This window comes from Canis aureus, chromosome 27, assembly GCF_053574225.1.
Source record: "Canis aureus isolate CA01 chromosome 27, VMU_Caureus_v.1.0, whole genome shotgun sequence".
Lineage (NCBI taxonomy): Eukaryota > Metazoa > Chordata > Mammalia > Carnivora > Canidae > Canis > Canis aureus.
Genome location: NC_135637.1, coordinates 41,581,602 through 41,608,753, shown reverse-complemented (window position 1 = coordinate 41,608,753; position 27,152 = coordinate 41,581,602). Strand labels below are relative to the sequence as shown.

The window sequence follows — 27,152 nt, the reverse complement described above, 5'->3', positions numbered from 1 at the left end:
AGGAATGTGGGTGTTAAGAAATAAGACCTATTTATATTATATTATCAGAATATGATTTTTCTATTTACTTATGTAGTGATTTCAGGCAAAAAGTAAGGGTTTTTTTCTTTTTTTCCCCCCAAAGGGGGTTGGTGTTGTCATTTGGTTTTTCTTCTAAATGAGAAGCTAGACTAATTTGTCAATAACTTGTATGGACAATGCTAGGCACAATGTCAATGTGGAAGAATGTATGTCTATGGAAAGTCTTCAACTTGGTCACTGTGTTTCTTCCTCTTTGGGCTTCCAGCAATCTGTCCTCCATCAGTTCTCAGGCTTAAACATCGGGTATTTGTATTTTGATGAGTCAAAGGGGCAAAACCTGCTGGAACGTTTGGCATTATGACATAGAGAAGGAGCACAATTGCAAATATGACTTCCACATCTTGGACTTTACCATTTCAAACATTCATCAGTGCCCTGATGTGCTTTGCCAGAGTTTGTAAAACTAGATACACGTCTGCGTCAAGACTGCTAAAATACACCTCCTTTCATTCCAGGCTTTCTGGAGTGTAGGTGATTGTATTGTGTCCCTAGATCATAGTGCAGTCAAGTGTCTTATTTTCCTTCCTTTCCTTAGTAACAGTTTAGGGTAGAATTATATAAGACTTCATGGCTCCTAGGATTTACTCTAGTTTCTTTGAAAGACAATGACAAAAAAAAAAAAGAAAAAGAAAAAGAAAGACAATGACATTATTTAATGCAAAATGCACAAGTTGATAATGAGAGTCATAATTTATATCATTGTTGGGTTTGGATAAGATCAATTCTCATAACACTGACTATTCACTCAAAATTTACACATTTTATTTGATGTAAAGTGATTTTTAGGTGACTTAAATTGTTTAGTTAATATGTTATTATAATATCATTAATTTTCAGTTATCATTTGGAGATTGTATTCCAAAATTAAGGATGAGACTCTTGCAGGTGCTTTGCAGTTAGGATACTTTTACTCCCATTTGGGTTTGGGAGCAGATTTGGTTTTAAATCTCAGTTTCATGTGTTTATTTATTCAAACATTCATTAATTCCACAAAAATGTATCAGATTGCTTTATACATACCAAGAACTGGGGCACTGCATATTTATTTCTTATGTAACTCCAAGCAAGAGCTTTAAATTCCATAAGCCACAGTTCTCACACTTGCAAAATGGGACAATTATATTTATTCATAAGAACATGGTGAGGATTAATTGAGATATATAGTGCCTGAAAAAATATATATGAAAATTAATATATAAAGTGTTTGAACAAAAACTATAGCATGGTATGTTGTCATCTAGTGCATTAAGTTAAATTAATTAAAAACTAAATGTTTTTTTCCTGATTTCGAATTAAAAAATGTTAAAGGAATGATAGTAGAGGGAAACTCCAAAATTTTCACAATGTGAGTTTTCTGACATAATACGATATTGTTATTGCTGTGATATTATCAATTTATGTCATGGTCATTTTGAATGACGAATAATTAATTAAACTCTAGTGGATTACGGGATTACGTTTCATGTCCCATATCTTTGCCAAATCTTCATCATTATTTTTTTTAAGTTTTCTCCCTAGAGAAAAAATAATATTCAATTGAAAAGATGCTGTAATTTGTCAACTATCCCCTGCTAGCAGGGCAAGATAACAAAATATAGTGTGAAAAAAGGATGACTAAACATACTCTGTGAATTGCTTTGTGTTTAATTTCTATTCAGGCAACAGACCCTGATGCTGGAATAAATGGGCAGGTGCACTACAGTTTGGGCAACTTCAATAATCTCTTTCGCATCACGTCCAATGGGAGTATTTACACAGCAGTGAAGCTGAACAGAGAAGTCAGGGACTCCTACCAGCTTGTCGTTGTGGCAACCGATGGAGCAGTACACCCTCGCCACTCAACTCTAACACTGGCAATCAAAGTTCTGGATATTGATGACAACAGTCCTGTGTTCACCAATTCAACGTATACTGTCGTCGTGGAAGAGAACCTGCCAGCTGGGACCACCTTCCTTCAGATAGAGGTGTGTGCAGGAAGCATAAATTTCATGAATTCCACATTATAAGATCTGCCATTAGGGTGAGGCTGCAGATAAAAACACAGCTCATCCCAGTTAAGTTCTAATTTCAGGTAAACGAGTAAATTTTTAATAGAAGTATCTTTCAAATATCGTGTATTATATTTTTGCTAATTATATCCCTGCTTTAGGGATACCCCAGTAATGAAGAGGAGAAGAGGTACATTTCCAAAAAATCAAATAACACATCTTCATACATTTTTTTAATTTACAAAATTAATGTTAAATACTTATTATAAAAAGTGAATCCCATAGTCTGTAAAGAAAGAAAATCAATATAATCTCCCACTTTGTACCTCCGGAGTACTTAGTATTAAATTGTTATGTGTGTTCCGTGACATTTATCTTTGTGTTCACAAAATATCAAATAAAATATTTCAATATTTACATATATGTAAATACATGTGTATGCAGCTGTGTGCACATATATATGTATATACTCAAATATTCCCATATTTACACATATATAAATATTCATTAATGCAGGTATGGACATATGTATGTATGCATTATATATTCACATAAATGTTTCCATAGTTAATATATGTAAATGTGCATTATGAGGGTTGTGCATATATGTCCATGCATATATTTAAATACATATTTGCATATATGTAAATAACCATTGTACATTGGCAATGCAATATTTATATATACACACACACACACATAGAAATTTTCTCTGTATTTCACAGAAACGGGACATTGCTGAACCCATTATTTTTTTCACTTTCAATGCACAACTGGCATCCTTCCATAGGTCCGACTCCCCTTTTGAACAGTGTCCCCACATCCAAGCCTCTTTTTTCAGTCCTCAACAGCAATACTACCAGAAGCTATGGATATTCTGATCCCGTAGGTTTGGTTGGCTCAGCAATCTGCATTTTAAGCAACCACTCCTTTTAATTCTGAGTCAGGTGGTGCTTTTTGGGGGGCGGGGGGAAGATTCTAGTCCCTCCTTGACCTGCCAACCACAACTTGAACTTTATTAGCGTAGACTTTTTAACTTGTGTTTTTTTCTTAATTCAACTCAATAAATATTTAGGCAAAAAACATAATCTAAGAAAGGCAGATGCCAACAGGGAAAGGGCCATATTTATCCATTTATTCTACTGTTCATCTATTCATTTATTAAACACATGTATTTCCAGTGTTTATTGCGGGCTCCTCTGCTAGACGTTGGAGATTCCAACGGGGACAAGACAGGTTTCCTGCCTTCACAGGGTTCTCAGTCTAGTGTGGAAAACAGACAAGTAAATAAATCCCTAAGTGCAATAGAGGTTTTCAGAGCAAGGAGCCTCAGAGACAATAGGAGGAACCCTAACCCTAATCTTGAGAGTTTGGAAATCTGGTCTTGTGATTTAGGTAGTTGCTTTGTACATTGTGAATTGGGGAGCAAATAAGAGTCATTATAACAAAAAGGAAGAAATATTATTCAAGACATTGGAACATACCTGCTTGAAATCCTGGAGAAAAGGAGATAGAGAGGAGCTAATAGGCTAGAAATTGTATGGCGTTTCCTCACCACATTCAAGATATTGGGGTTAACACACAATGGAATGAAAAACAAGAAGGATTATAGATAGGAAAATGACACCATAAAATCTGTGCTTTCCTGATATCTTCTGGTTGTGACATCAGTAACGACTGGAGGGAGCCAAGACGAAAGTTGAGGTAGCAGGTGCATGTGTTACTGCATGAATGTTCTAACACAGCTCATCTCCCCATTCCCCTCACCCCATTCCATTTCTTCCACCAGAGCTGACTTTGCAGGTCTACCATTGCAGGTCTGTCCCATGAGACCTACAACTAGAACATTTCACCCCCAATTCTGAATGCCTCTCCGCTGCCATGTCCCTGTTTTCCTTCTATTTTGGTATTTATGTCTTCTTGTTTTGGGAGGACATTAACCTGGAGGGCAGGCTTTGTGTCTTGATTCATCTTATGCTTCTTGTGCATAATAACTACTCAATAAATGTTAATTAAATGAAAGGACTATAGTAGAAATGTATTGTAGGATCCTTGTAAGGAGAAGTTATTACTTAAATGCCCTCAGTTTCCTTATACTCCTTTAACAATCTATCATGTTTATGAAAAACACAGTAAAATGCATTTTTATTTAAAATATTATTTTTCAAGGTTATATAATTAGCAGGAAATAATAAACAATAATTTATGAATCTTCAGTTCTTTACTGTAGTATGATTCTTTTAATTGGTGTTTTTCCAGGAAAAATAAATATAGTAATAAGATTTTTTAAAAATGACAAAATGTCATGGGTCTCTGTCTCCTCTGTCTCTGATTCTCTCCTTCCTCTCTTTGGTCAATTACTTAACAAACATGCTTTTCTCTGAAGCACGACTTATGGTCATCGTTAAGGTCCCACTGTCCTAGGTACTGACTCGTGACTTCCATCAGCCTTGCGCTCCTCTGGTTTGGTAACACCTCTGATACGACCATCCTTCTGCTTAACTCGTTACAGGCCAAAGATGTCGACCTTGGAGCAAATGTGTCTTATCGGATACGAAGCCCAGAAGTAAAGCACTTTTTTGCACTGCACCCATTTACAGGAGAACTCTCCCTTTTAAGGAGTTTGGACTATGAGTCCTTTCCAGAGCAGGAAGCAAGCATCACTTTTCTTGTGGAGGCCTTCGATATTTATGGAACAATGCCACCTGGCATTGCTACTGTCACAGTGATAGTAAAGGTAAGTACTCTCTTCTGAGTTTGTCCCATACTAAGTATCTGGGGGCAACAATTCATAATAACACAGTCATACCAGACCCAGAACATGGAGTTTAGAATGTGTAAGACCTGAGAAATGACCATATTAAGTACAAAGGATAAATCTGAATGAAACTCTAAATAAGAATTTAACCACTGTAGCTGCCAATGTTCCCTTAGCTCTGAGATTTTAATCTAGTCACGATTTCTCCAGACTACAATTTAGTCCAAATCTCACAGCACAGGGATAATAACTTCATCCAAACCCCTCAAGTTTAAAAAAATTTTAAAAAAAGAATAGATTACTGAAAATGCAAGAGTCCTAAGGCCCCTGAGCTAATTAGTTTAGTTTGTAAGTGGAAATTCTGGAATGAAATCAGCTTTGGAATCAGATGGAATTGGGGTCAAGCTCTGGCTCAGCCATGTTCAGGGTCTATGACCAAGAGGACTTTGTTAGTGCTCCAGATTTCTTATCTCATTCATTGTCATAACCTGTGCCAGGTGATGGCCTGAAAGAACATGGTAACTTCGAAAGGATTCAAGTTATTTTTAAGGTACACTTTTGAAAGAAGATACGAGGAGAGATTTATCAGTTCCCAAACTTTAGTGTAAAGGTCACCTGAGCTGTGTCCTAAACTGTCAGATTCCTCTGCTCCTTCCCCAAGGAACCCTCTTTCCATGGAGAAGGCATCACAAATGCTTTTCTGCAGATGGATTTTTGCTTAGAATGAAAGGAAGTCAGGTGCTGGGGATGGCTGCAATTCTTAAAGGTGCTGTAAGTAGAGGAGTAGATATATGCAAGGTCATCAGGTACCCAAGGTCATAGACAACGTTTATACTGTCCTCATTGTTAGTTTTTATTATTATTATTATTATTATTATTATTATTATTATGTTTTGTTATGTTTTTCTTTTTTTTTTACTGTGTTCATTTTTGTAGGTTACTGAAATGTGGGCAAGGTGGAATAAGAATCACTGTTTTGAATTTTTGTTTGATAGTTTAACTGATAAATAGCTAATACATACTACTGGCTTTCTTAAACAATAAAATGCTGGTATGAATACACAGACGACTGTTCCAGTATACAATTAGCATGACATTATTTATCATGTAGGTAATTGCTCTGATGTCCCTAACTATAAGATCTTTGGGTCTGAGTGTTAGTTTTTTATTCTGTTTTGTTGTTTAATAGGTAATCCTGCAATCAGAAAAGGACACAGAAATTACTACACTGTCTTTTCACCCTTGACCTAGCTTATCTGAAAGTACACACATGATATTTCTTCCCTGGGGTCTTTCTGTTTCCCCTAAACTACCTTGGGACAGTCCCTTCCATTATCAGATTTGGAGAGTTTTATCAGAATTTGACTTCCTTGTTTCTCAGGTATCCACAATGGCTTTGTTTTTTTTGTTTTTTTTTTGTTTTTGTTTTTTTTAAGACTTTATTTATTTATTCATGAGACACAGGCAGAGGGAGAAGCAGGCTCCATGCAGGGAACCCAACGTGGGACTCGATCCCGGGTCTCCAGGATCATACCCTGGGCCGAAGGCGACGCTAAACCACTGAGCCACCCAGGTTGCCCCAAAATAGCTTTTTACCTGCTTCTTTCATTGTGTATCTCTAGCTTAAGAAATTAGATATTTCAGGGAGTTAAATTTTTATTAAGCATTAAGTCCTCTTTGGGGATAGAAATTTCAGCTATTAGAGAATCCTTCCTTGGGTTACCTGAATTTCAGTTTCTGTGTCTCTTTCCCAAGACAATGATGTTGGTAGATTGGAGAAGGATCAAGGGATAGCACACAATCACCAATGCCTGAGGGGCTTTGATTCATATTTTAAAATACTATTTTGCCACACTATTGTAGTATGACATTTAGAAATTTAGAAATCTGTTTACAGAAGAAGCACTTTAGGAACACAATAATGAAGGCTATGATGAGACTGACCTGAGTGAACCAACAATATATCGGAATGATTCAGAACCAGGTGGGGAATCTTAGGCCATCTTACCTGGTCTACACTTGCCTAGTACTATGGCTTGGTGGAATTGACCACAAAAATAATCTAGAATAGAAAAATAGTCATTTTTTGACTGTTTGGATAGTAAGGAAAGAAAAGACTTGTTACTAATCACCTTCCGCACATTCTCCCCAGACTCACAGATGGATACTCAAATGAGATGACCTTGTCTCTCAGGATGGATATGGTTCATAATGGAGAGTTATAAACCACCACAGACTCTGAGTTGGTTGCTCTGGATTCAGTGTAGATTGATTTGCTTGTTGTTTTTTTTAATTTATTTTTATTTTATTCATTTATATTTTTTATAGAAGTCATTGGAGTCAGATTGGGTCCAAAAATATCACCTAATCAAGCAAAATGTGCTCTAAATAACTCTCATTCTCTATCTGGGACTGCGGTTTCTTAAAATGCATTTCATGTCCCCTGACCACCCCTTTATTTTAATATGTGGGTGTCATTTAAGCATCTAACACATCAACATGTGGAAAGGATTTGCACATCGATGGACTTGTTCCTTCTTCAGAAATAGGAGGGTGTTGATCTAATTTTTGTTGTATCAGTTGCTTTATCTTATTTAGAGAAGTCAAACACTTTCATTGGTCAGGTCTAAACTAAATTATTTCTAATTTATCATATATTTATATTTATATTTAATCAACTTTCAATTATAGATTTTTTTAAAGAGTTTATTTATTTGAGAGAGAAAGAGAGGATGCAAATGTTCATGGGGGGAGGAACAGAGGGGAGGGGTAAAGGGTCTCAAGCAGACTCTCTGCTGAGTGTGGAGCCCATCATGGGACTTGATCTCGAGACCCTGAGGTCATGACATGAGCTGAAACCAAGAGTTGTCCATGTAACCAACTGCACCACCCAGGTGCCCCAATTCTAGACATGTTCAAGGCCACTTTCTTTTTTCAAGGTGATATAAGCATAATAAGATTTGCAGGACATTTCCCCAAATGCAGGGTGGCACTTGCTTTTCTTTCTTTGGATCACTCATGGTGAGATTATCACAGAGAAGAGCTGTTACATAATATTGGGCCCCATAAAAATATCATGCTTGTCTGTTTCGAAGGGAAGGATGGAGTATAATTCCCATCTCTCCACAAATGTAGGTCTTTCCCAAGCATGCAGATTTTTTGTGATTGTTCTGTTTACTTGCAGTATGACAAGCTGTTTTGCTGATAACATAATTGCATAGTATTTGCTGAGAGATATTTCTACCCAAAACAGTCACCACAGGGAAAGTGTCTTGAAGATCTCTCTTTGAAAATGAGAAGAAACATAATTTTCTTTTCAAAAGAAGAAGAAAAAAAAATCAAATGCTTAATATCTAGTCCATCAAACTTATTTATAATTGGAGTGAGAATGGGAGAACTGAAGTGATATTTGGAAGGAAAGATATTTTTACAGTAGAAAGCAAGCAGAATTTTATCACAGACACTTGCAGAGGGCTTTCTTAGTGATTCAGAATAAAACCTATGATGATCAAAAAAATAAAAAAAATAAAAAATAAAAAAATAAATAAAAACCTACGATGATCATACAAATAATATGTATTTTGTTGCAGAATTGTTGCAGAGCAAAAAGCCTTCTCCTCTGTACATTTATTAAATACACCAATAACTGAATATATAATAGTAAATTAGATCATATGAGTAAATTTCCAAGGAATATAAATAAAATTCCATACAGTTTAAAACCTATAATCCAGAGAAAAATCTGTCCTTACAAACTGAGTTGTGATATAATGTAGAAAATACACAGAAAGGAAAGGTCTATCTTGTAGGATAAGCCACAACCTGAAGATGTGGGCAGGGAGAGCTGGAGGGGCCAAGGCTGTTGAGAAATACAGTGAGCCTTGGAAGATGGAGCTAGTTTTCAGCTTTGAGAGGTGTTTCCTCCCCAGGAGGAAGATAAATGTCCCTATCCCCATGGAATATAGGAATGAAGATAGCTTTTCTAGATAGAAACCCAATGCCTGGTACCAAGGCAGCATTTGTCACACCGTGGACACCTGACAGGTGGGGATGTGCCACGGATGCTCCATGGTGAGCATACTGGTAGAGTCCTGGGTTTCATTTGGTCAGAGGAAACTGTGGACTGTTCAAGATTTATGGCATCCTCCTTCTCCTCCTCTAGAGGGAGAAAAATTGAAAATAAATAAATAAATAAATAAATAAATAAATAAATAAATAAGAGGATTCCAAGGGGCCAGCTAGGGAGAGTATGGGCTAATCAAGTGATCGTTATTTTTTACCACTTGCTGACTTTTCTCTGAGAGTTGGTTGAGCTGGAGAAAATACTAGTTTTGGACTATGGCCTTCAAATATTACCCTTTATTCTCTCCTGCATTATCACATTCTGCATTATCGATAAGAATATTGGCATGTTCTCTCTCATATATTCACTGCCAAGCGTCAAGAATGTGAATGTGTCGGGAAGAGCGTGCCACGGGGCCGAGTCAGATCATTTCGTAAAGTGTCTTCGTACTCTGCTGTTCTAGAGTTTTATGGCTCAGATGGAGCATATTTTTCTCTCAACAACCAAACTAGAGGAAACAGATGAAAATGTACCTGCCCAGAGTTAGCAGTAGTATCTCATAGCAGTCATAATTCACATTTCTGCGGGTCTCCGTCATGGCTCCTGGAACATCTCTCACTGGTTCCTGGGAGTCCCAGGAAGGTGCCTTACTTTGTGTTCACAATTACATTCATTTACTCATCGGCGACTGTCACATTCTCCCATTTGCCAGAAGTCTCCAAAACAGAACTGCCTCCCAGCAGGGGCAGGAGATGCTGATAAAGCCCTGTCGATGGCAGATACCGCCCCCACTGCCACCTGTCCCCGGGCATCCCTGATGAGTTGGCTGCCACAGACGAGGGGCACTCTTGATGCATCAGGATTCTCAATATATTGTGTGAAATCTGTAATTCACCAAAGTCATACAATATTCCAAAGAGTTACAGTCTGTGCCTTCAATATTGCACTGTCTTCAGGGCCGCTCAGCATATATTTCACAGCACGAGCTCCTTGAGATGGTAATGGTTGTCTCATATACAAAGAATTTCAAAGACAAATGGATTTGGGAAATACTGGGACACACAGAGGTGAACAGATGTCTCCACTGGATGCCTTCATACAGGAGCCCTTCATATGCTGATGCACACTGTGAATCTCAGGAAAATAAAAAACAATTGCCCACATTTTCCGTAGTTGATTAAGGGATCCTATTTTGCTTATAAAGCTTCTGGTAGGATTAGTTTTCTAAAGAATGAAATTTGGGAAAAACTTTTTTTTTAAGATTTTATTTATTTATTCATGAGAGATGCACAGAGAGAAAGAGAGAGAGGCAGAGACACAGGCAGAGGGAGAAGCAGGCTCCATGCAGGGAGCCCGATGCGGGACTCGATCCCAGGACCCCAGGATCACACCCTGAGCCGAAGGCAGATGCTCAACCGCTGAGCCACCAGGTGCCCTGGGGAAAACTTCCTTAGGTTTTAGTGAAAATAGCTGTAGGATTAAATATTGAGTCAATTATTGTTTTAAGTGTACAAATTCAACTGATACAAGTCTCTCTTTTTAACCAGAAAAAAAAAAAAAACAAGCTTTATAAATAATTATGAAAATTATCTTCAGGGAAATAGATTTGTGTTACGCAACATTTAGAAGCTTACCAGGTTGCCAAGATAAAAATATAATAGCTACTTGAAAGAATTGTTAAATTAGGGGATCCCTGGGTAGCTCAGTGGTTTGGCGCCTGCCTGCCCAGGGTGTGATCCTGGAGTCCTGGGATCGAATCCCATGTCGACTCCCTGCATGGAGCCTACTTCTCCCTCTGCCTGTGTCTCTCCCTCTCTCTCTCTCTGTCTCTCATGAATAAATAAATTTTAAAAAAATGTTAAATTGTAAAGTTTCTTGAACAGAGACCTTTAAAAAGTTATGTGTGGATTTTTTTAAATGAAAGTCCTACTCCAATCTTCATACACATATATGATCTTCTGATAACTTTCTCTTCATGTGCAAATATCTGAAAGGCTCCTCCAGGGTCTGACATGCCAGCATGTGGTCACGGGTCTGCCCTTTGCTAGCTGCCTCACCGTGAGCAACTTGACCTCTCTAAGCTTTGATTTCTTTATATTCAAAATAGAAATAAAAGACTTAACATATTTCAGACACGTTAAACGAGATGACACATCGAATGCACCTGGCGTAATGCCTGATGCACAGCAAACACAAAGCACACGTAATGTCATTATGGTGAACATGGGGGAAAGTCCAGGTGGGTGTTACAGTTACAGGGAATGGGCTCAAAGCCTCTAGCTCAGGATGTGCACGTGTGCTTTCAATTGCCCATTGCCTCCTGGTTGGGGACCCACCCCTAAGCTCCTCAGCTCCCTTCTCCCTGCATTACCATTCCCACCCTGGGATAATTGTATATTATCGCTGTGGATTGATCAAGATCGCCCAGTGCTGTGCTCCTCCTCCTCCTGCAGCCATCGACCTTGAAGGATGATCCCACCTGCTGGTGGGCATGAGTGATGGAGACAGAGATGCATCCTCTGTGAAGTTCAGTGCAACTCTTTACTCGGCACTCTCATGCATCCTCGTACTCCTTGCATAAAAGTCATCGCACCCTACATTATGTATTTAATTTCCGCTTTTTGCTCCTACCTGTCAGTTCAGTAGCAGCAGAAACTGTGCCTCTCTTGGTGGTAACAGGATCCCCAACATCTAAAGCACATCCCCAGGGGGAGCTCCATCAGTATTTGTGAACCTGAATGCCACTGTGTACATTTTGTTACTGTGGCAAAGCACAGCTTTGATGACCTACATCAGGGGTACGCAGCCCCCCTAAAAAAATCCAGAATAACTAAGTACTTGGGTATAAAACCAAAACAAAAGGAAACCAAACTCGGACCTCTAAGAAAGAAGCCTCCCGTGCAGGTTTTGATCCAAAAAAAGGAAGAAAAAAAATAAAACATTGCAGTCAGTTTATAGTTTGTACTTAGGAGAACCCCATGCAAAACAGAAGAAAAGATTTGTTTGGGGAAAAAAAAAAAAAAAAGATTTGTTTGGCTGGAGACGGGGCCTTTTTGGTCCTCTGCGGAAGGAGAGGGAGGAGAAGTCAGACACGACCAAAAGAGAAGGAAAGTTTGTGGAAAAAAAAAAAAAGAGAGAGAGAGAGAGAAAAGGAAAGTTTGCAAGGGGGAAGAAATAGCAGAAGGCAGCTAACAGGGGAAACAGCAGCTGGGACATGCATAGAAAGTGTCTAGCAGTGGAAAGAGGACCTGGGAACAGGCAGAGAAGAAGTCAGGTGCTCGGGGCACCGGGAAAGACGGGCATCAGCTCCCCAGGCCTCAAAGCATTTTGGAGGATGGACAGCAGACAGCTCCAGGTGCCAGTGCTGAGCAGTGGAAGCCACCCTGGCCACAGGTGCCCCATCCGGGTCCCTCACAGGGCATGCATGACAGCTGACCATGGGGGCTGGCATTCACTATATTTTCATCCTTAAAAACAAAAAAAGAAAAAAAAAAGGATTGGAGCACAAACATCTCGTACACTTCTGTCTGCAGAAAGTCTCTTCTCGAGAACAGTTCTTACCCGTGATTCCAGAAAAATCAGAATCTTTACCCCCTCCGTCCCTACATTTAGTGGCAAACCTGTCATTAATTTGCAATCTCCCCAGCCAGGGCCTGTTCCCCTGAGATGCTCATTTACAAAGCGTGCTGCGGTCTTGCAAGTGGAAATGGTTCCTCTGGTTAACTTAGGCTTTCATTTAGAAAATAAATAAATGGAACTCCTATTTTCTTGTTTCTAGAAAACTGTACCTTCAGGTGCATTTTCATTTGCTTAATAGATGGAAACAACTTATACATCAACTAGTACAATTTTCTTTTCTTTTTTTTTTTTTTTTCCCTAAGAAGGGCGTAGTGTTGTCCTAGATGAGAACCGTGCTAACATCTAGAGCACTCTTTGGAAACATGAATGGCAATTTCTGTTCAGACCAACGAAAACTACAACCACAGAAAGCAAACTATTATTGGTCTTTATGATAAAATTGTTAAGAGGACAGAAGAGGATATGCTTCTTTTTTTGCCAATACTACCCTCTAGTGGAAAATGGGCAACAGAATGAGCTGCTGTTTGAAGAGTGAACTTCTTCGTTTGCTGCATAACAGAGCATTTGCACAGAAGCAGATTTATGTCCATTTTTCTTCAGACATCCCTGGAGCATAAATATAATGAACTATTGATTATGCTTGTTGGCATCGCATTTCAATAAATTTTCTCATCTGAAATAATGCACTGTGCAAGAGCTTCTTAGGTACAATAAAAGATTGTAACCCCAAAACGAGTACAATGTACTATAAAGGGAATGTTGCCACCTTGGCAGCATTGACTTACTGTTGGTCCTGCCAGTGGGGAGCGGAGGAAAGAAGTAGCAGGCCTTGGAGGCCTCCAGGTACTACAACCTTAAGTTTGTGGCTAATCAGTTTGTGAGGCCAGATTATTAAAAAAAAATCCACTATGCACGCAGTTAGAAGGTGAATCTGGGGGTGCCTGGGGGGCTCAGTTGGTGAAGCATCTCCCTTCAGCATGACCTGAGGGTCATGATCTCAGGGTCCTGGGATCGAGTCCTGCATCAAGCTCCCTGCTCAGCGGGGCATCTCCTTCTCCCTCTGCCTCTCCCCCACTCATGCTCTCTTTCTCTCTCTCAAATAAATAATTAAAAAAAAAAAAAGGAAGATGAATCTAGTGAATACTTTGCTATAGGGAAAGAAATGGGGACCCCATACTCAGGGCTGTTAGCAGCTATATGATAACTAGAAAATCACATGGCTTTTTTTTTTTTCCCGAAGAATCAAATTATTCAAAATTGTTTGATACCTTGAAGGTTTTAAGTGTCCTTTGAGATGAAAAAAAAAAAAAAAGAAGAAGAAGAAAAAAAAAGAAAATTCATTAAATATATCGATTTTATGTGACCTTGGATCTCGTGTAAGAAAAAAATCAGTTGCTGGGCTCCTTCTTTTCTGACCTTCAGAAGTTCCCACCTAGGGTGCAAAAGGATTTCCACCCCTTTAGTTACAAGATTCACTCATTACATTAATTGGCACTCTTGAAAAGAGCAGGAGAAAGCGTGCATGCAAATGTTTTACGTATTTACCCCCTGCCTGGAACCTCAAGATCAATACTCAACACCACACTCGTTATGGAGAACGAAAGCCTTCAGGTTCATGTACGTGTTCAGATTCTGAGTCATAATTTATAAAGGAAGCTTTTTGGTTGTTGTTCATAGAAGGTGATGAATACAATACATCAAAACAGAGGAAATTGTATTTTTTAGTTTTGCTTACAGTTAAAGGTCTCTTATTTTTTTATTAAAGTCTGCAAGTTTTCTCATATTTACAACTCAGATGTCAACTCTATTGTGAACATAAAAGCAAGTGCTATTTGACTGTAACAGATAATTATCCTGACCTCTTTGCCAAAGGAGGTGTTTATGATCAGTTAATTAGTGGGTTTCCAATTTACGTCGTACGGGGAAATGGTTGTATCAGAGCAAATATTAAAGAGTACGTAGAATAATTTTTTTCTTTTGTTTTTGATGGCAAGTGAGAAAGAGATGACCTGGGGAGTAAGATAATTAACACATTCAACTTTAGACCCAAAGTACCCAAAATAATGTGGGGATGTAGTAATTATTTTAAAATGAGTAAAATTAAGAAATATGAATCAGCCATGTTAACAAGCATTATTTTTGAGGAAAAAAAAAAAAGATAACACATTTCTTCATAAAGGATAAAATGGTAGGGGGAAAAATGGTCTTGCTCTCCAGGGACCAGATTTATTAGTTTGGCTCCACCAAGTAAGTAGATTAATTTAGGCAAAGTCACTATGTATCTGCAGAATCCGTATCTTTACCTGTCAGGTGGCAGGTCAGTGCCATGACGTCAGGGCCACCATTTTCTGGAGTGAACTCAGTGGCCCCAGTGCCTAGTACTGAGCAGGAGAAGAGGGAGGGACTTGATAAATACTTGTTTAGAGTGTGACACTACAGGAATAACAATGCACTTCCATCACTGGCTTGTAACAACAACAACCCAAAGGATGCCTCTAGAGTTACTTGAAAAAAATCCTGCAGCAAATCACCATTATTTTCTGGCTATGGGAACATCTAATTCTCTGTGTCATTCTTGACGTTGTGCTATAGGGAAAACATTATTTAATCACTTTACATTTGTGAAAATGTATGATGGCATCAAAGGCTGTTTCATAGTTTGCACTTGAAATGCGCTAATCATCCCATTTTGCTAAGTATCTCCAGAATTTTCAGTTGCAACAGAAACATTAAAGGGCTTTTTTTTTTTTTTTTTTGAAAAGGAACAACAGCAGAACAAAACCCAAAAAGCCACCATCTTTTACACCTGTCTTACGGAAGGGCACGTTTCATAAAAGTTGTGCATCCCCGTTTCCAAAGTTCAAAACCACCTCCTACCCCTGGAAGTATCTTCTGGGGAGAATTTCGAGCACAACTGCCGTGTCCAGAAGGCATCATTTCAGCGCATTTGCTGGAGCAGAGTGGCCTTCAGTTGATCCCCCTGCACTCGATATTGGAGAGCAGCTCGGCGAGGTCCCTCGGGCCCCACTGTGCAGGGAGGATAATGCACTTGAGAGGCTGGCAGGTTGACAGTGGCAAATGGCTTGTGTGATAGGAAGAGATGGAGCCAGTCTAGCGTCTGCGGCCCTCACCTGCTCTCACCGGAAGCTCTAAAACTCTTAATTGTGTTTTACAGGATATGAATGATTATCCTCCAGTGTTCAGTAAACGAATCTACAAAGGGATGGTGGCTCCGGATGCTGTCAAGGGCACACCTATCACAACCGTTTATGCCGAGGATGCAGACCCCCCTGTAAGTGGAAGACAATGGTTAATACTCTCAACCGTAGGGAAGAGAACCTTGCACGCTCACAAATGGCCCAGTTCAATGGGCAGCGTATTCAGAGTCTGAGGTCACCCAGTCCTCACCCGGGCATCTCGTGTGCTCCCCCTTCGTGCTCACGGGGACACACACTCTTTGCATGATTATCACTGAACACACACAGTTAAGCATATGCTTTTTTGTGTTGCTGGAATTCAAAATGTGCTATTTGCCAATTTATCTCATACTAGTAATACATAGGCGTGGAAATCAGTATCTGCATTTAGAATCGGTATCATTTGGATTCTTAGGATAGTGTAGGCTTAGGTTACTTGGGTTATGTTTTATCCTTACGCGTTTTCCACTTTATTCACAAATGACGGTTTTGTTAGCCAACTGTAGACCAACGGATGACTTCATACTCACATTGAATGGGTTAATTTTGGTGAACTAAACTATTAACATTGCTTTCAGGGCATATTTAATGCAGTCTTTATTGTCTAGAATTTTGCCTCCTTTGAGATACCCCAGATTGCCTTCCCAAATAGAGAGTTTTCAATGAAAACACTATTATAGCAGAAATGAGATAAATTTTCCTTAATGTGATTATTTTAATGTATTAGAAGTAGCATATGGAAATAACAGTACCTGCCTAAAAATGCTTTCTATGAATAATTTGAGCGCTTTATAGATATTAATTATTCTCTTAATAGCTGAATGATGAAGATTTAAATATTTTACTTTTGAGTGAACTCCCACCATTAGTCAGTGCCTGATATATTCTACAAAAATAATAGAAATATTAAGCCACTCTAGAAAAATAAGAAAAGAGAAAAAAGACCCTGAATTTTATAAGTAATATAAGAGTTCTGTTTCATATTGCTAATATAAATAGTTTTTGTGTAATGCTGTTTATTTAATAAAAAAGTGAATGGCAATCATAACATTTTTCACCTTCAACTGCGACAGGCCCTATAAAGTTTTTTGTGACTATAAGGTCTTGAAAAATAATAATGTTAACATGAAAACAATGACCTTTCACTCAGAAGCTCCTTTTCTCAAGTGTGTTAAAATGTCTTTGAAACTGATTTATTGCATTTTGGGAAATGTGATAGGCAAAATTTCATACATTTGAACATACCAGTAGAGGTGGTGAACATGAAATTGGTGTTTCATCTGCTTTTTAAGTAAACAGTCAGAGGTAGAAAATACTTTGAAATTAAGAATACACTTTCAATTCTATTCATGGCATGTGTTTTGAACACCAAATCTATACTGATTATTGTGCTAAGCAGGTTTTGCTCTCCAGACCTGAAAGTCTTAGAGGAAAAAATAGAACTGCACAAAGAAATTATAACTCACTGTACTAAGTGAGTATAAACAAGTACAGTATCTTCAAATACTCATATTTCTTTCAAGATTATTTATTTGAGTGTGTGTGTGTGCGTGTGTGTGAGAAAGAGAGAGAGAGAGAGAGAGAGAGAGAGTGAGTTTGCCCTCAAGAGCACAAGTGGGGGTAGGGACAGAGGGAGAGAAGCAGACACCCTTGCTGAGTGGGAAACCCAACCCAGGGCTCGATCCGATCCCACGATCACGACCCTGAGCCTAAATCAGGAGTCAGGTGCTTAACCAACTGAAACACCCAGACACCCCAAACTATTCGTGTTTCTAAGAAATTTATATTAGCACAGAATCGAAGGTAGTGTTAAGATGAACGGAATCAGTGATGACAGACTAAAAATCGAGACGTACACTGATCACCTACGTGGGACAGGCCTCCACGTCTTATGGCAGATGGCAAAACCCTCACTTTACTTTCAGCACTTGCCACCTTGATACCTGGCTTGATATTCAGATCACCCTACGGATGCGAGAAGTTGTCTTGGTCTGTTAGCTATTCCATAAACAAATGCTGTTCCTTATCTAAGTATCTAGAGAAAAGACCCTGTTTTCACACCCTGAAGTTCTTTCATGGAAATTTACCAGGTTCGAATTCCATATTTGTTTTAAGACGTTCCTAGGTTTGCATCCCCAGTAGTAGTTTCACACAATTAACATCTAATGCTGGCTTTTCAGAGGATGAAATGCAGATGCTGGTCATTCCATTGAAAACCTGAGGGTATTTATTTTGGTTAGTGAATATGTATTTTGTCGGACTTTTTTTTTTTTTATTAAGTCTTTTATTTTAAGTTCGGTGTAGTTAACATACGGTGTTATATCAGATTCAGATGAACCTTATAGTGAGTCGCCAATTCTGTACATTGCTCAGTGCTCATCACAAGTGCTCTCCTTCATCCCTTCACGTGTTTCCCCATCCCCCCACCTCCCCTGTTGACCATCAGTGTGTTCTCTAGAGTTAAGAGTCTGTTTCCTGATTTCTCTCTCTCTTTCCTCTGCTTGTTTCTTAAATCCCACAGATGAGTGAGATGACATGGCATTTGTCTTTCTCTGATGAGCTTAATTTACTTATAAAATATATAGAGATTATATTCTCTAGCTCCATCCATGTTGTTGCCAATGGCAAGATCTCATTCTTTTCCTGGCTGAGTAATATTCCGTTGTGTATACATACCACTTGTTCTTTACCCATTCATCTGTTGATGGATTTGCGGACTCTTCCATAATTTGGCTATCATAAATAAAACTGCTATAAACATAAAGGTGCATGTTTCCTTCTGAATGAGCGTCTTTGTATTCTTTGAGTAAATACCCACTAGTGTGACTGCTAGATTGTAGGGTAGCTCTATTTTTAACTTTTTGAGGAACTCCATACTGTTTTCCAGATGGCTGCACCTGATTGCACTCCCACCAACAGTGCACGAGGATTCCCCTTTCTCCATATCCTCTCCAACACCTGTTGCTTCTATGTTGCTGATTTTAGCCATTCTGACAGGTTTATCAGACCCGTTGCTGATCCTTGACACACCAGCAGTCTTCAGCATAACTAGTTTTCTCCACTGAGCTTTCCAGTTATCCCTGCAAGCTGGATCCCTTAAATTAAGAGCTGCAATCAAGCTACACTGGCACTGATGAGAAATAAAAGCTCAATTCCATGACAATTTTCAGAACAAGAATTTCACAGTACTCAAATTTCAAAAAGATTGTGATTGATTTTTACTTTTGTTACTTAATGTCGGTGCCATAAATCCAGAATATGTATTTTTTGAATGAGCTTGCTGAGTATTTTTTCCTTTGTCGCTATTATAAACATTTAGTAATTAGAAGATACCATTCAGGGCTCCTGTGCTTAAGTATCCATGGAAACACTTTGTTTACATAATGGTCTTTTTTTTTTTTTTTTTTTTTTTTCAAATTGAAAGGGAAAGTCCTTGAGGACAGGAATCACAAATGAACTCCGGTTTGCCTTTCCACATCCAATGCTATGCTTGAGATTCCATGGTCTATTAGGAAACATTTGTTAAATAATTGAATAAATGAATAAATTAACAGCAATTTCTATGCTTTCCAGAATTGACAAAGTGTGCCAGATACTCAGAGATTTAGTTCTTGGTGACCTCGGGAAAACTTGTGCTTCTCTGTGAGCCCTAGCTTGGCCATTCGAGGGTTGTGAGGATGAAGGAGGGTCATGTGTGAGCCCCATGGAGCCCAGCTTCTGCGCCCTCTTGGAGTGGGCATTGCTATAACTCAGCAGTAGTAATTTCCACCTCGAGAGGCTGGCCACCTCTTTTTTAAGACATCATGTTTCTTCTGAATGCAGGGAGAACCACCCATTTTAACCTAAAAAATAGCAAAAACAAAATCCTTTGAAGTATCAGATGGAGGAACTGGGTAAGGTCTCAAAGCCTGAGAGAACACCGTTGCTGAATATAAATTAAGAATTATAAAATGCGTGTTGTGCAAAACTAAAGTGCTCTAGAGGGAGGAGGAGAAAATAAAAAAATATATAAAATAAAAAAAAAAACCTTCCAGGGATATTTTTTTTCCCCACTGAATTAAAGCTGTTAAGACTTTATTTTCCGCCTCGCTTTTGTGACAGCTTTGGCATTATGTAGTTCACCAGAGATGTGAATAGGAAATGACTGATCATTTTGGATATTAAAAATTGCTAACCTTTCTTTCTGCTCACCAGAGACCTCTCACTCCAAACTTTCACAAAACAAAACTGCAAGTGTAATTTCCATTTGCATATTTTATTCTTCCAGAAGCTGGAAGGCCAAACCCCAGGATGCTGGAGTTCTCTCCCTAGGCAGGGTGAGCGCCTGACAAAATAGTATCTCTGGTGAGCACGTGGGTGCAGAAAAGTTGGCATAAATCATTGAAGTCTACATTTGTCTCATTTCCACGGAGGATCCTTTCCCTCGTGGTTATATTATTCTTTCCACTTGACGCATTTCAGGAATTGATAAGATTCCTTTTTAAAGTAAAGTAGTAAAAAATAAATAAATAAAGTAATTGGAGCATGTTCAATATTAGCGATTGTGACAAACTTTCTGTTTTGCCTATATTAGTGCACTGTTGACTTCGAAGACTTCTTTTTTTCGGGTTTTGATACTCATTTTTGAAACGCATGTGCTCCGTAAAAGAGATCTTGCAAGAAGGTCTCAAGAGTAATTGACTTTAAAAATCAGTTAAGTATTCTCACTATATTGTTTTGGAAATAATTTTTAGAGAAGGCCCATCATCATGACTGTGAGATATTTTTTTCTCTCTCTCTGCTGAGATTTTCAGAGCACTACCAGCCACTCAGAGTTTACACAAGCTGCCTGAGGAATTATTTTTAAAGTGTTTTCACGAGGGGCTTTAACATCCTTCTCCCTCATTCAGGTTTCATGGGTCTCTAGAGAGCAAACAGGTGGTCAGATTTTCATTTTTATTGGCATACCTTCCATTTTATTTTATTTTATTTTATTTTATTTTATTTTATTATTTTATTTTATTTTATTTTATTATTTTATTTTATTTTTCATTTTTATTGGCATACCTTCCATTTTATTTTATTTTATTTTATTTTATTTTATTATTTTATTTTATTTTATTATTTTATTTTATTTTTCATTTTTATTGGCATACCTTCCATTTTATTTTATTTTATTTTATTTTATTATTTTATTATTTATTTTATTTTATTTTATTTATTTTATTTTATTATTTTATTTTATTTTATTTTATTTTATTTTATTTTTTTACCTTCCATTTTATTAAAGTGACATGATGTCACCAAATAATGCCAAGGAATGATGGTGATCTTCTCAAAATAATGAACCCTCCAGTTGGTCACTCTGTGGCAGTCTACTAGCAGAGGGTAGAACAAAAGCAAGAACTGTCTGCATCCCTGATTTGCTGCTTGCTTGCTTGCTTGCTTGCTTCATGGGCAAGAGTTAAAATTCTTCAGGGCCAGGAGTTTGAGGCTCTATCTTTGTCTCCATATAACATGGGTGCCCTGCGTTATTTTCCAGTGACGTCTCTATGATTTGATTTTCATCACTCACCACATACTGGCTTGTGCCTTTAAGCTGTAGTGATTTAGATTACTGCTAGCAAGGTAGCAAAACTCTGCTGTCGATGCTCGGTGCCTACTAACCAGGTTGGCTGACCCTGGAGCTTGCGGGTGGGGGGGGGTAGTGCACACCGCTCAGTGGGGGTGTTTTTCTTTTCCCCTCCCATCAAAGCTGTCAGGGAAATAGTTATCAAAAACTGTTTCTGTGATGCATGTCAGCTTGTGCAAATTGAGTTGATGCAGCCCCAACCTGGGTCCCTCTGGTCTCGAATACTTAATTAGAAAGAAAGCACACACTGAGACAGTGGGGACTTGATCTTTAAAATGACAATGAGCTATAATTAGATTTGAGAGTGTAAATGAGTAGGAAAGGGAAGGTTTTATGAGAAAGTTTATACATGATTAATGTCTAGAAAAGGCTTATCTAATGTTTTAAGAATCTGTGTCATTTTCTTTTTGTGGCTTATTGATTCCTTTCAAGAACAATTACATTGTTAGCATTACTTGAGATCAATATTAGATTTAACTGTTTCAGAAGCAAATATTGCTCTTCTAATTAAAAACCTGCCATTTTACTAGGACTAAAGGGGCGCTTCTTTTGTTATAAATGGTAACAACTGTGAAATTTAGGGTTTTTTTTACTTATTTATTTTTAGCCTTCACAAAAGTGTCACCCAAATGGTATGTGACAGTGACTTTTTTGAAGACAATAAACCTCCTGGGGTTAGGATCCTAGTAGACATGAACAGAAGGTTTCCAAGGCAATTGAGTGAAATATAGCAGGCCTTCTTGGGAGCTCACCCACAGGTCTCCCTTCAGACTTAGATCATGTGCTTTATTGTGAAGTTCTTGCCAGAGAAAATGAAGAGACCCTCTGAGAGCACTTGATGAGATGAGCACTGGGTGTTATTCTATACGTTGGCAAATTGAACACCAATAAAAAAATAAAATAAAATAAAACCAAGTAAAAATAAATAAATAAATAAATAAATAAATAAATAAATAAATAAATAGGGTCCCTGCTTCTCATGATGGCAATTCTTGGCTTTAACACCCTCAGAGCCAAGCCACTGGGAACTCGTGGTCTCACCATCCCCACTACACGATCCTTACCTCCCACTACACAATGGCAATGTAACGACAGTAGACCTACAATCCAATAGGTGCCTGGTGCAACACAGACACCTCATAATATTTTCTGAATGCATGAATCAATCAGAACACATTTATTGTGGACTTAACAATGAAGAACATGGCAAGACAGACAGAGATAAAGCCATAGCAGCATGTGTGTCAAAGATGCCAAGAAATGCTACAGCTATGTCGAGAATGGGGGGACAGATTGTGTCCCAGTGAAGTTGGAATCTGCTCTAGACAGGAATTCAACTAAAAAGAATAAGAGATTCATTTTAGTGAGGGTAGAAGAAATAGCCAGAGGAAATGTATTGAACACTTGCAGAGTCAAAAATATCTCTCTTATGTGCATGAATTTGTGTGCCATGACTTGAATATGTCTGACTAAATAAATGTTAGCTACCTAAGGGAATAGCCCCCAAAACATCAGGGTTGTCTTAGAGACTCATTTGTAGACAGGAAATGTGGCAAATACGGTTTTATGAAACCCATTTTATCATATAGAAAAATGGAAGTTTACTCAAGACTTACAAAAAGCAGTGACAAAATCAGAGCTGCACATTAGAACAATGACTTTCTTCTGAGATGTGGTCTTTATTGGATGAAATAATGAAAGCCAGAAGATTAGTTAGCAGCTTTGCTTTCATTTAATCATGAAAAAAAAAAAAAAAGGGTGAACAAAAGAAATGGAGCAAACAGAAATGTGTAAAGTCATTAAAATGGAAGAATTAACAGTGATGGGGCCGGAAGCGGATGACAGAGGTAATAAAGGAAAAATCAAAGGTGAATCATGGACTTCTGGCTCAGTAATGAAGACGTTGGTGATATTAGTTGGTAGAAATAAAGTAGACAGAGAACAAAGCTGTTCTAAGGAGAAAATGAGATCATTTTAGTGATCATCTAATCTCTCTAATGAGATCAAACTAGCAGAGGGTACATTTGAAATGATTTCAGAACACGTACGTGCCCCCCGCACCTACAGAATGAGAGAACTCTGATTCCCTCCCCAGGTGTGGAGGCCCAGAGGGCTACGCCATCCTCACCCAATCTGCGTAGGAGCCCAGTGCCAAGATGGGCAGGCAGCTTGACTCTTGCTCAGAATCATAGGCTCACCGAACAAGGGAGTGCACAACACCTAGTGTGAGAGGGGCTGGAGGCAGATGGCAGGAAGGGGCCGGGATTCCTGCTCAGGGTCAGCAACACCACGGGTTGGAAGGGGCAGAGGCTGCTTCCATGTGAAGCCAGGCCGGGTTGAGAGGGCCAGGGATGGGTGGCAAGGAACAACGCAGAATGGGAGCCACTTGGATTGCCGTCGAGGCTCTCAGAGTGATAAACCCATTCTCCAAGAAGGAAAATATAATCAGATAAAACAAAACCTTGGAAATAAATCCTTAGGTTATGCCCTTTTGGGGATGGGCCAGGGGCTGGAGAGAGAAAGAGAAAGACTGGTGGAGAAGAGAAACCAGCAAGGGATGGGGTTTAGAGGAAAAGAAGTTTTCAATGCAGAGAAGGAAATTAAAAGGTAAAGAATTTTTTATTTTATTTTATTTTATTTTATTTTATTTTATTTTTTATTTTATTGTTTTATTTTATTTTATTTTATTTATTATTTTATTTTATTTTTCTTTATTTACAGACAGAGCAAGGTGAATGAAATGAAGCTGAGTGGAGGACCTTACATAGTTCTGTGGATTAGACCTTCATGAGGAACCTCCATGCTAACCTGGCCTCTGCTTGCCTACAGCTGGCTGTCCCTTTTTTTTTTTTTTTAAAGATTGTATTTATTTATTCATGAGAGACAGAGAGAGAGAGAAGCAGAGACACAGGCAGAGGGAGAAGCAGGCTCCATATGGGACTCGATCCCGGGTCTCCAGGATCAGGCCCTGGGCTGAAGGCAGTGCTAAATGGCTAAACCACCTGGGCTGCCCTGTCCCCTTTATTTGTCATGTGTCTGAGTTATTTGGGGCCATGACTTTTATGTATAGGTCACTTTTTTGTCTTTGACCCCATTTATTTTTATTACATCTTTTTTGAAGAATTACATACGTGTGTTCTATATGAAAATGCATGGCATTTTAATGATACTTCCTAGACATAACAACTGCCTATGCTTATTTTGGTATTTAAGCTTATGTGTGATTGATGCCAATCTTTCCACATTCTCATGCATCCATTTTTAACATCTTTGCTGCCTCTGGTAGTTAGCTCCTCTATGTCTTCAACTTTTTAAGAAGGATGCATATGTTGTGAGTTCCCAAGTATGAAAGCGTCTTTTGCTTATACATATACAACTTGACAGACTATTACTGTCTTGAGTTTAAACATTTACTTTTTAGAACCTTACATATGCCTTTCCACTATTTTCTGTGTATTTACTTATTTAGGGAGAAGGAGAGACAGAGGGGAAGGGAGAGAGAGAATCTCAAGCAGACTCCCCAGTGGGAATGGAGCCTCACAAGGGCTGGGAAAGCTCGATCTCACGACCCTGAGATCATGACCTGAGCCCAAATCAAGAGTCATTGCTCAAAATATTGAGCCACCCACGGCCCGCTATTTTCTGGTTTTTAACACTGTACAAGCATGAAGCCATAGTAATTTTCTTAATTTTGAGTTTTTTTTTTTTTTTTTTTTTACTTCTTCTTGTAAGATTCTCTATTCTTAAAAGTAAGCGTTTTCACTAGTATATGTTGAGAAATTCTTTTGTCTGTATTAATTGTGTTGGGTGTATGATGCCCTCTTTCAGCCTGCAAACTTATAGAGTTCATCACCCAGGATAGTTTTCAGTAGTGTAAGGGCCCTAGAGTGATGGGCTGGTCTCACCTACTAAAGCCCCTACTGACCAGCCTGTGGCCGTGGGTAATTCACTGTCACTGTCTCCCTGTGTTCTCGAATTTGTAAAATGAAGACAAAACAACATTATTGAACTTTATAGCCCATGACCAACAGCTGTCTATTGTCTCTTCCCCAAACAACTACAATTATATTATTTACTTCTATTAATTTGACTCTTTTAGATTCCTCATATAAGTAGAACCATGCAGTATTTGCACTTCTGTGACTGGTTTATTTCATATAATATCCTCAAGGTTCATCTATGTTGTCACAAATGACAAGGTTTTATTATGTTTTATTATGTTTTAAGGCTGGGTGATATTCCATTATATAAACACACCACATTTTTTTTTTTTCACTCATCTGCTGATGGACTTTTAGGTTCTTTCCTCATCTTAGCCATTGTGAATGATGCTTCAGTAAACATGGAAGTCAAATATCACTTTCAGATCCTGATTTCAATTAAAAAATTCCTGCATGTATACCTAGAAGTAGGATTGCTGGATTGTAGGGCAGTCCTATTTTTAATTTTTTGAGAGACTTCCATACTGTTTTCCATAGTGGCTGCACCATTTTGCATTCCTACCAACAGTGTACAAGGGTTCCAATTTTTCCACATCCCTGCTAACATTTGTTATCTTCTGGATTTTTTTTTTATAATAGCCATCCTAACTGGTGTGAGGTGATATCTCCCTGTGCTTCTGATTTGCATTTCCCTGCTGATGAGTGATGTTGAGCATCTTTTCAAGTGTCTGTTGGCCATCTGTCGTCTTTGGAGAAATCTCTATTCAAGTTCTTTGTCCATTTTTTAACCAGATTATTTGTTCTGTTTTTTGTTGTTGGTCTTCTAGAGATCTGCTATACAACATTGAAACTGCCATTAACAACACTGAATTATACTTAAAAATATATTTAAAAAGCAGATCTCACATTACATGCTCAACACAATTTTAAGAAAGTACTGACTTTGTCAGATCTGCATGAAGGTTACATGATAGCATTTATGTGGAGCAAATAGTGCCTGCCATATAGTAAATAGTCAGCAAATTTTATCTATTTTTATATTTATTCTGGTCTTTTTCAGGCTTTGAGTCTCTGATATTTGTCTTCTATAGTTATTGTTTGCATTCTGTTACTTTCTCTCTTTTCTTTTCATCTGTGATCTAGGGCAGCCTGTAAAGGAGAGCCTGTAAAAGTTGAGCATGGGTTGGGGGATGTGTAAGGTGTGGTGCAGTGGAGAAGAAGCTGGGCCTCCGACCTGTCACTCTGACAACTTTTTCCCAGCTTGATCTCTCCTGAGGATGTGTTTGCAATGGATGTACTAGAGCTGAGTTTTCTGTACTCAGAATTCTGGTGGATCAGACCAACTAACATTACAGCTGCATGCAACTGCTCATGTAGCTTCAAACTGGCTCTTCCACCCAACATGATAATGTAGGGCCCTTCACGCCTATCCCCCCCCCCCAGCCCCAAGCTGTCCTTACTGCATAGTCAAAGACTCAGAACAATTAGGACAATCTCTGTGACAGGAATGTTATCATCCCTACTGATCCATCAGGTAGGTTCCCATACAGCCATGATCTTTATTAAGAGTGAAAGAAAGATCTGGAGAACTTCTAGCACAGCAGAATTTTTATGAGCACATAGCAACAAAAATAAATTATAAGGACATGATACTCAGGGAATATAGTAAGAAAAATAAAATAATGCCATTATTTAAAATTAAAAGCAGAAAATGCATGCAATATGCAACAACTAGGTTTTCCTCCCAAAATGCATGCAATATGGAACAACTAGGTTTTCCTCCCAAAATGCTTGGACAATGAACAATACCAGAATACCACTTGTTCATTATACCAAAGACATATTCTTATATGTAGAGGTTTGAGGCAGTTGAGGTGTTGGCTGACCTTGCTTTCAAGCTGAGGTTGGCCTCAAGTTGGGTCCACATGCCTCTT

At 38.5% G+C, this 27,152-nt stretch overlaps 1 protein-coding gene across 2 annotated transcripts in view; it reads left to right on the top strand.

Annotated features, from left to right (window-relative positions):
* Positions 1-27,152, top strand: part of PCDH15 (protocadherin related 15) — an 869,139-nt gene that overhangs the window by 672,314 nt on the left and 169,673 nt on the right. For both annotated transcript variants that reach the window (XM_077874888.1, XM_077874887.1), the window contains exons 20-22: positions 1,740-2,045; positions 4,582-4,806; positions 15,645-15,761. In XM_077874888.1, coding sequence (XP_077731014.1) covers positions 1,740-2,045; positions 4,582-4,806; positions 15,645-15,761 — 648 coding nt within the window. The remainder of the gene's footprint in view (positions 1-1,739; positions 2,046-4,581; positions 4,807-15,644; positions 15,762-27,152) is intronic.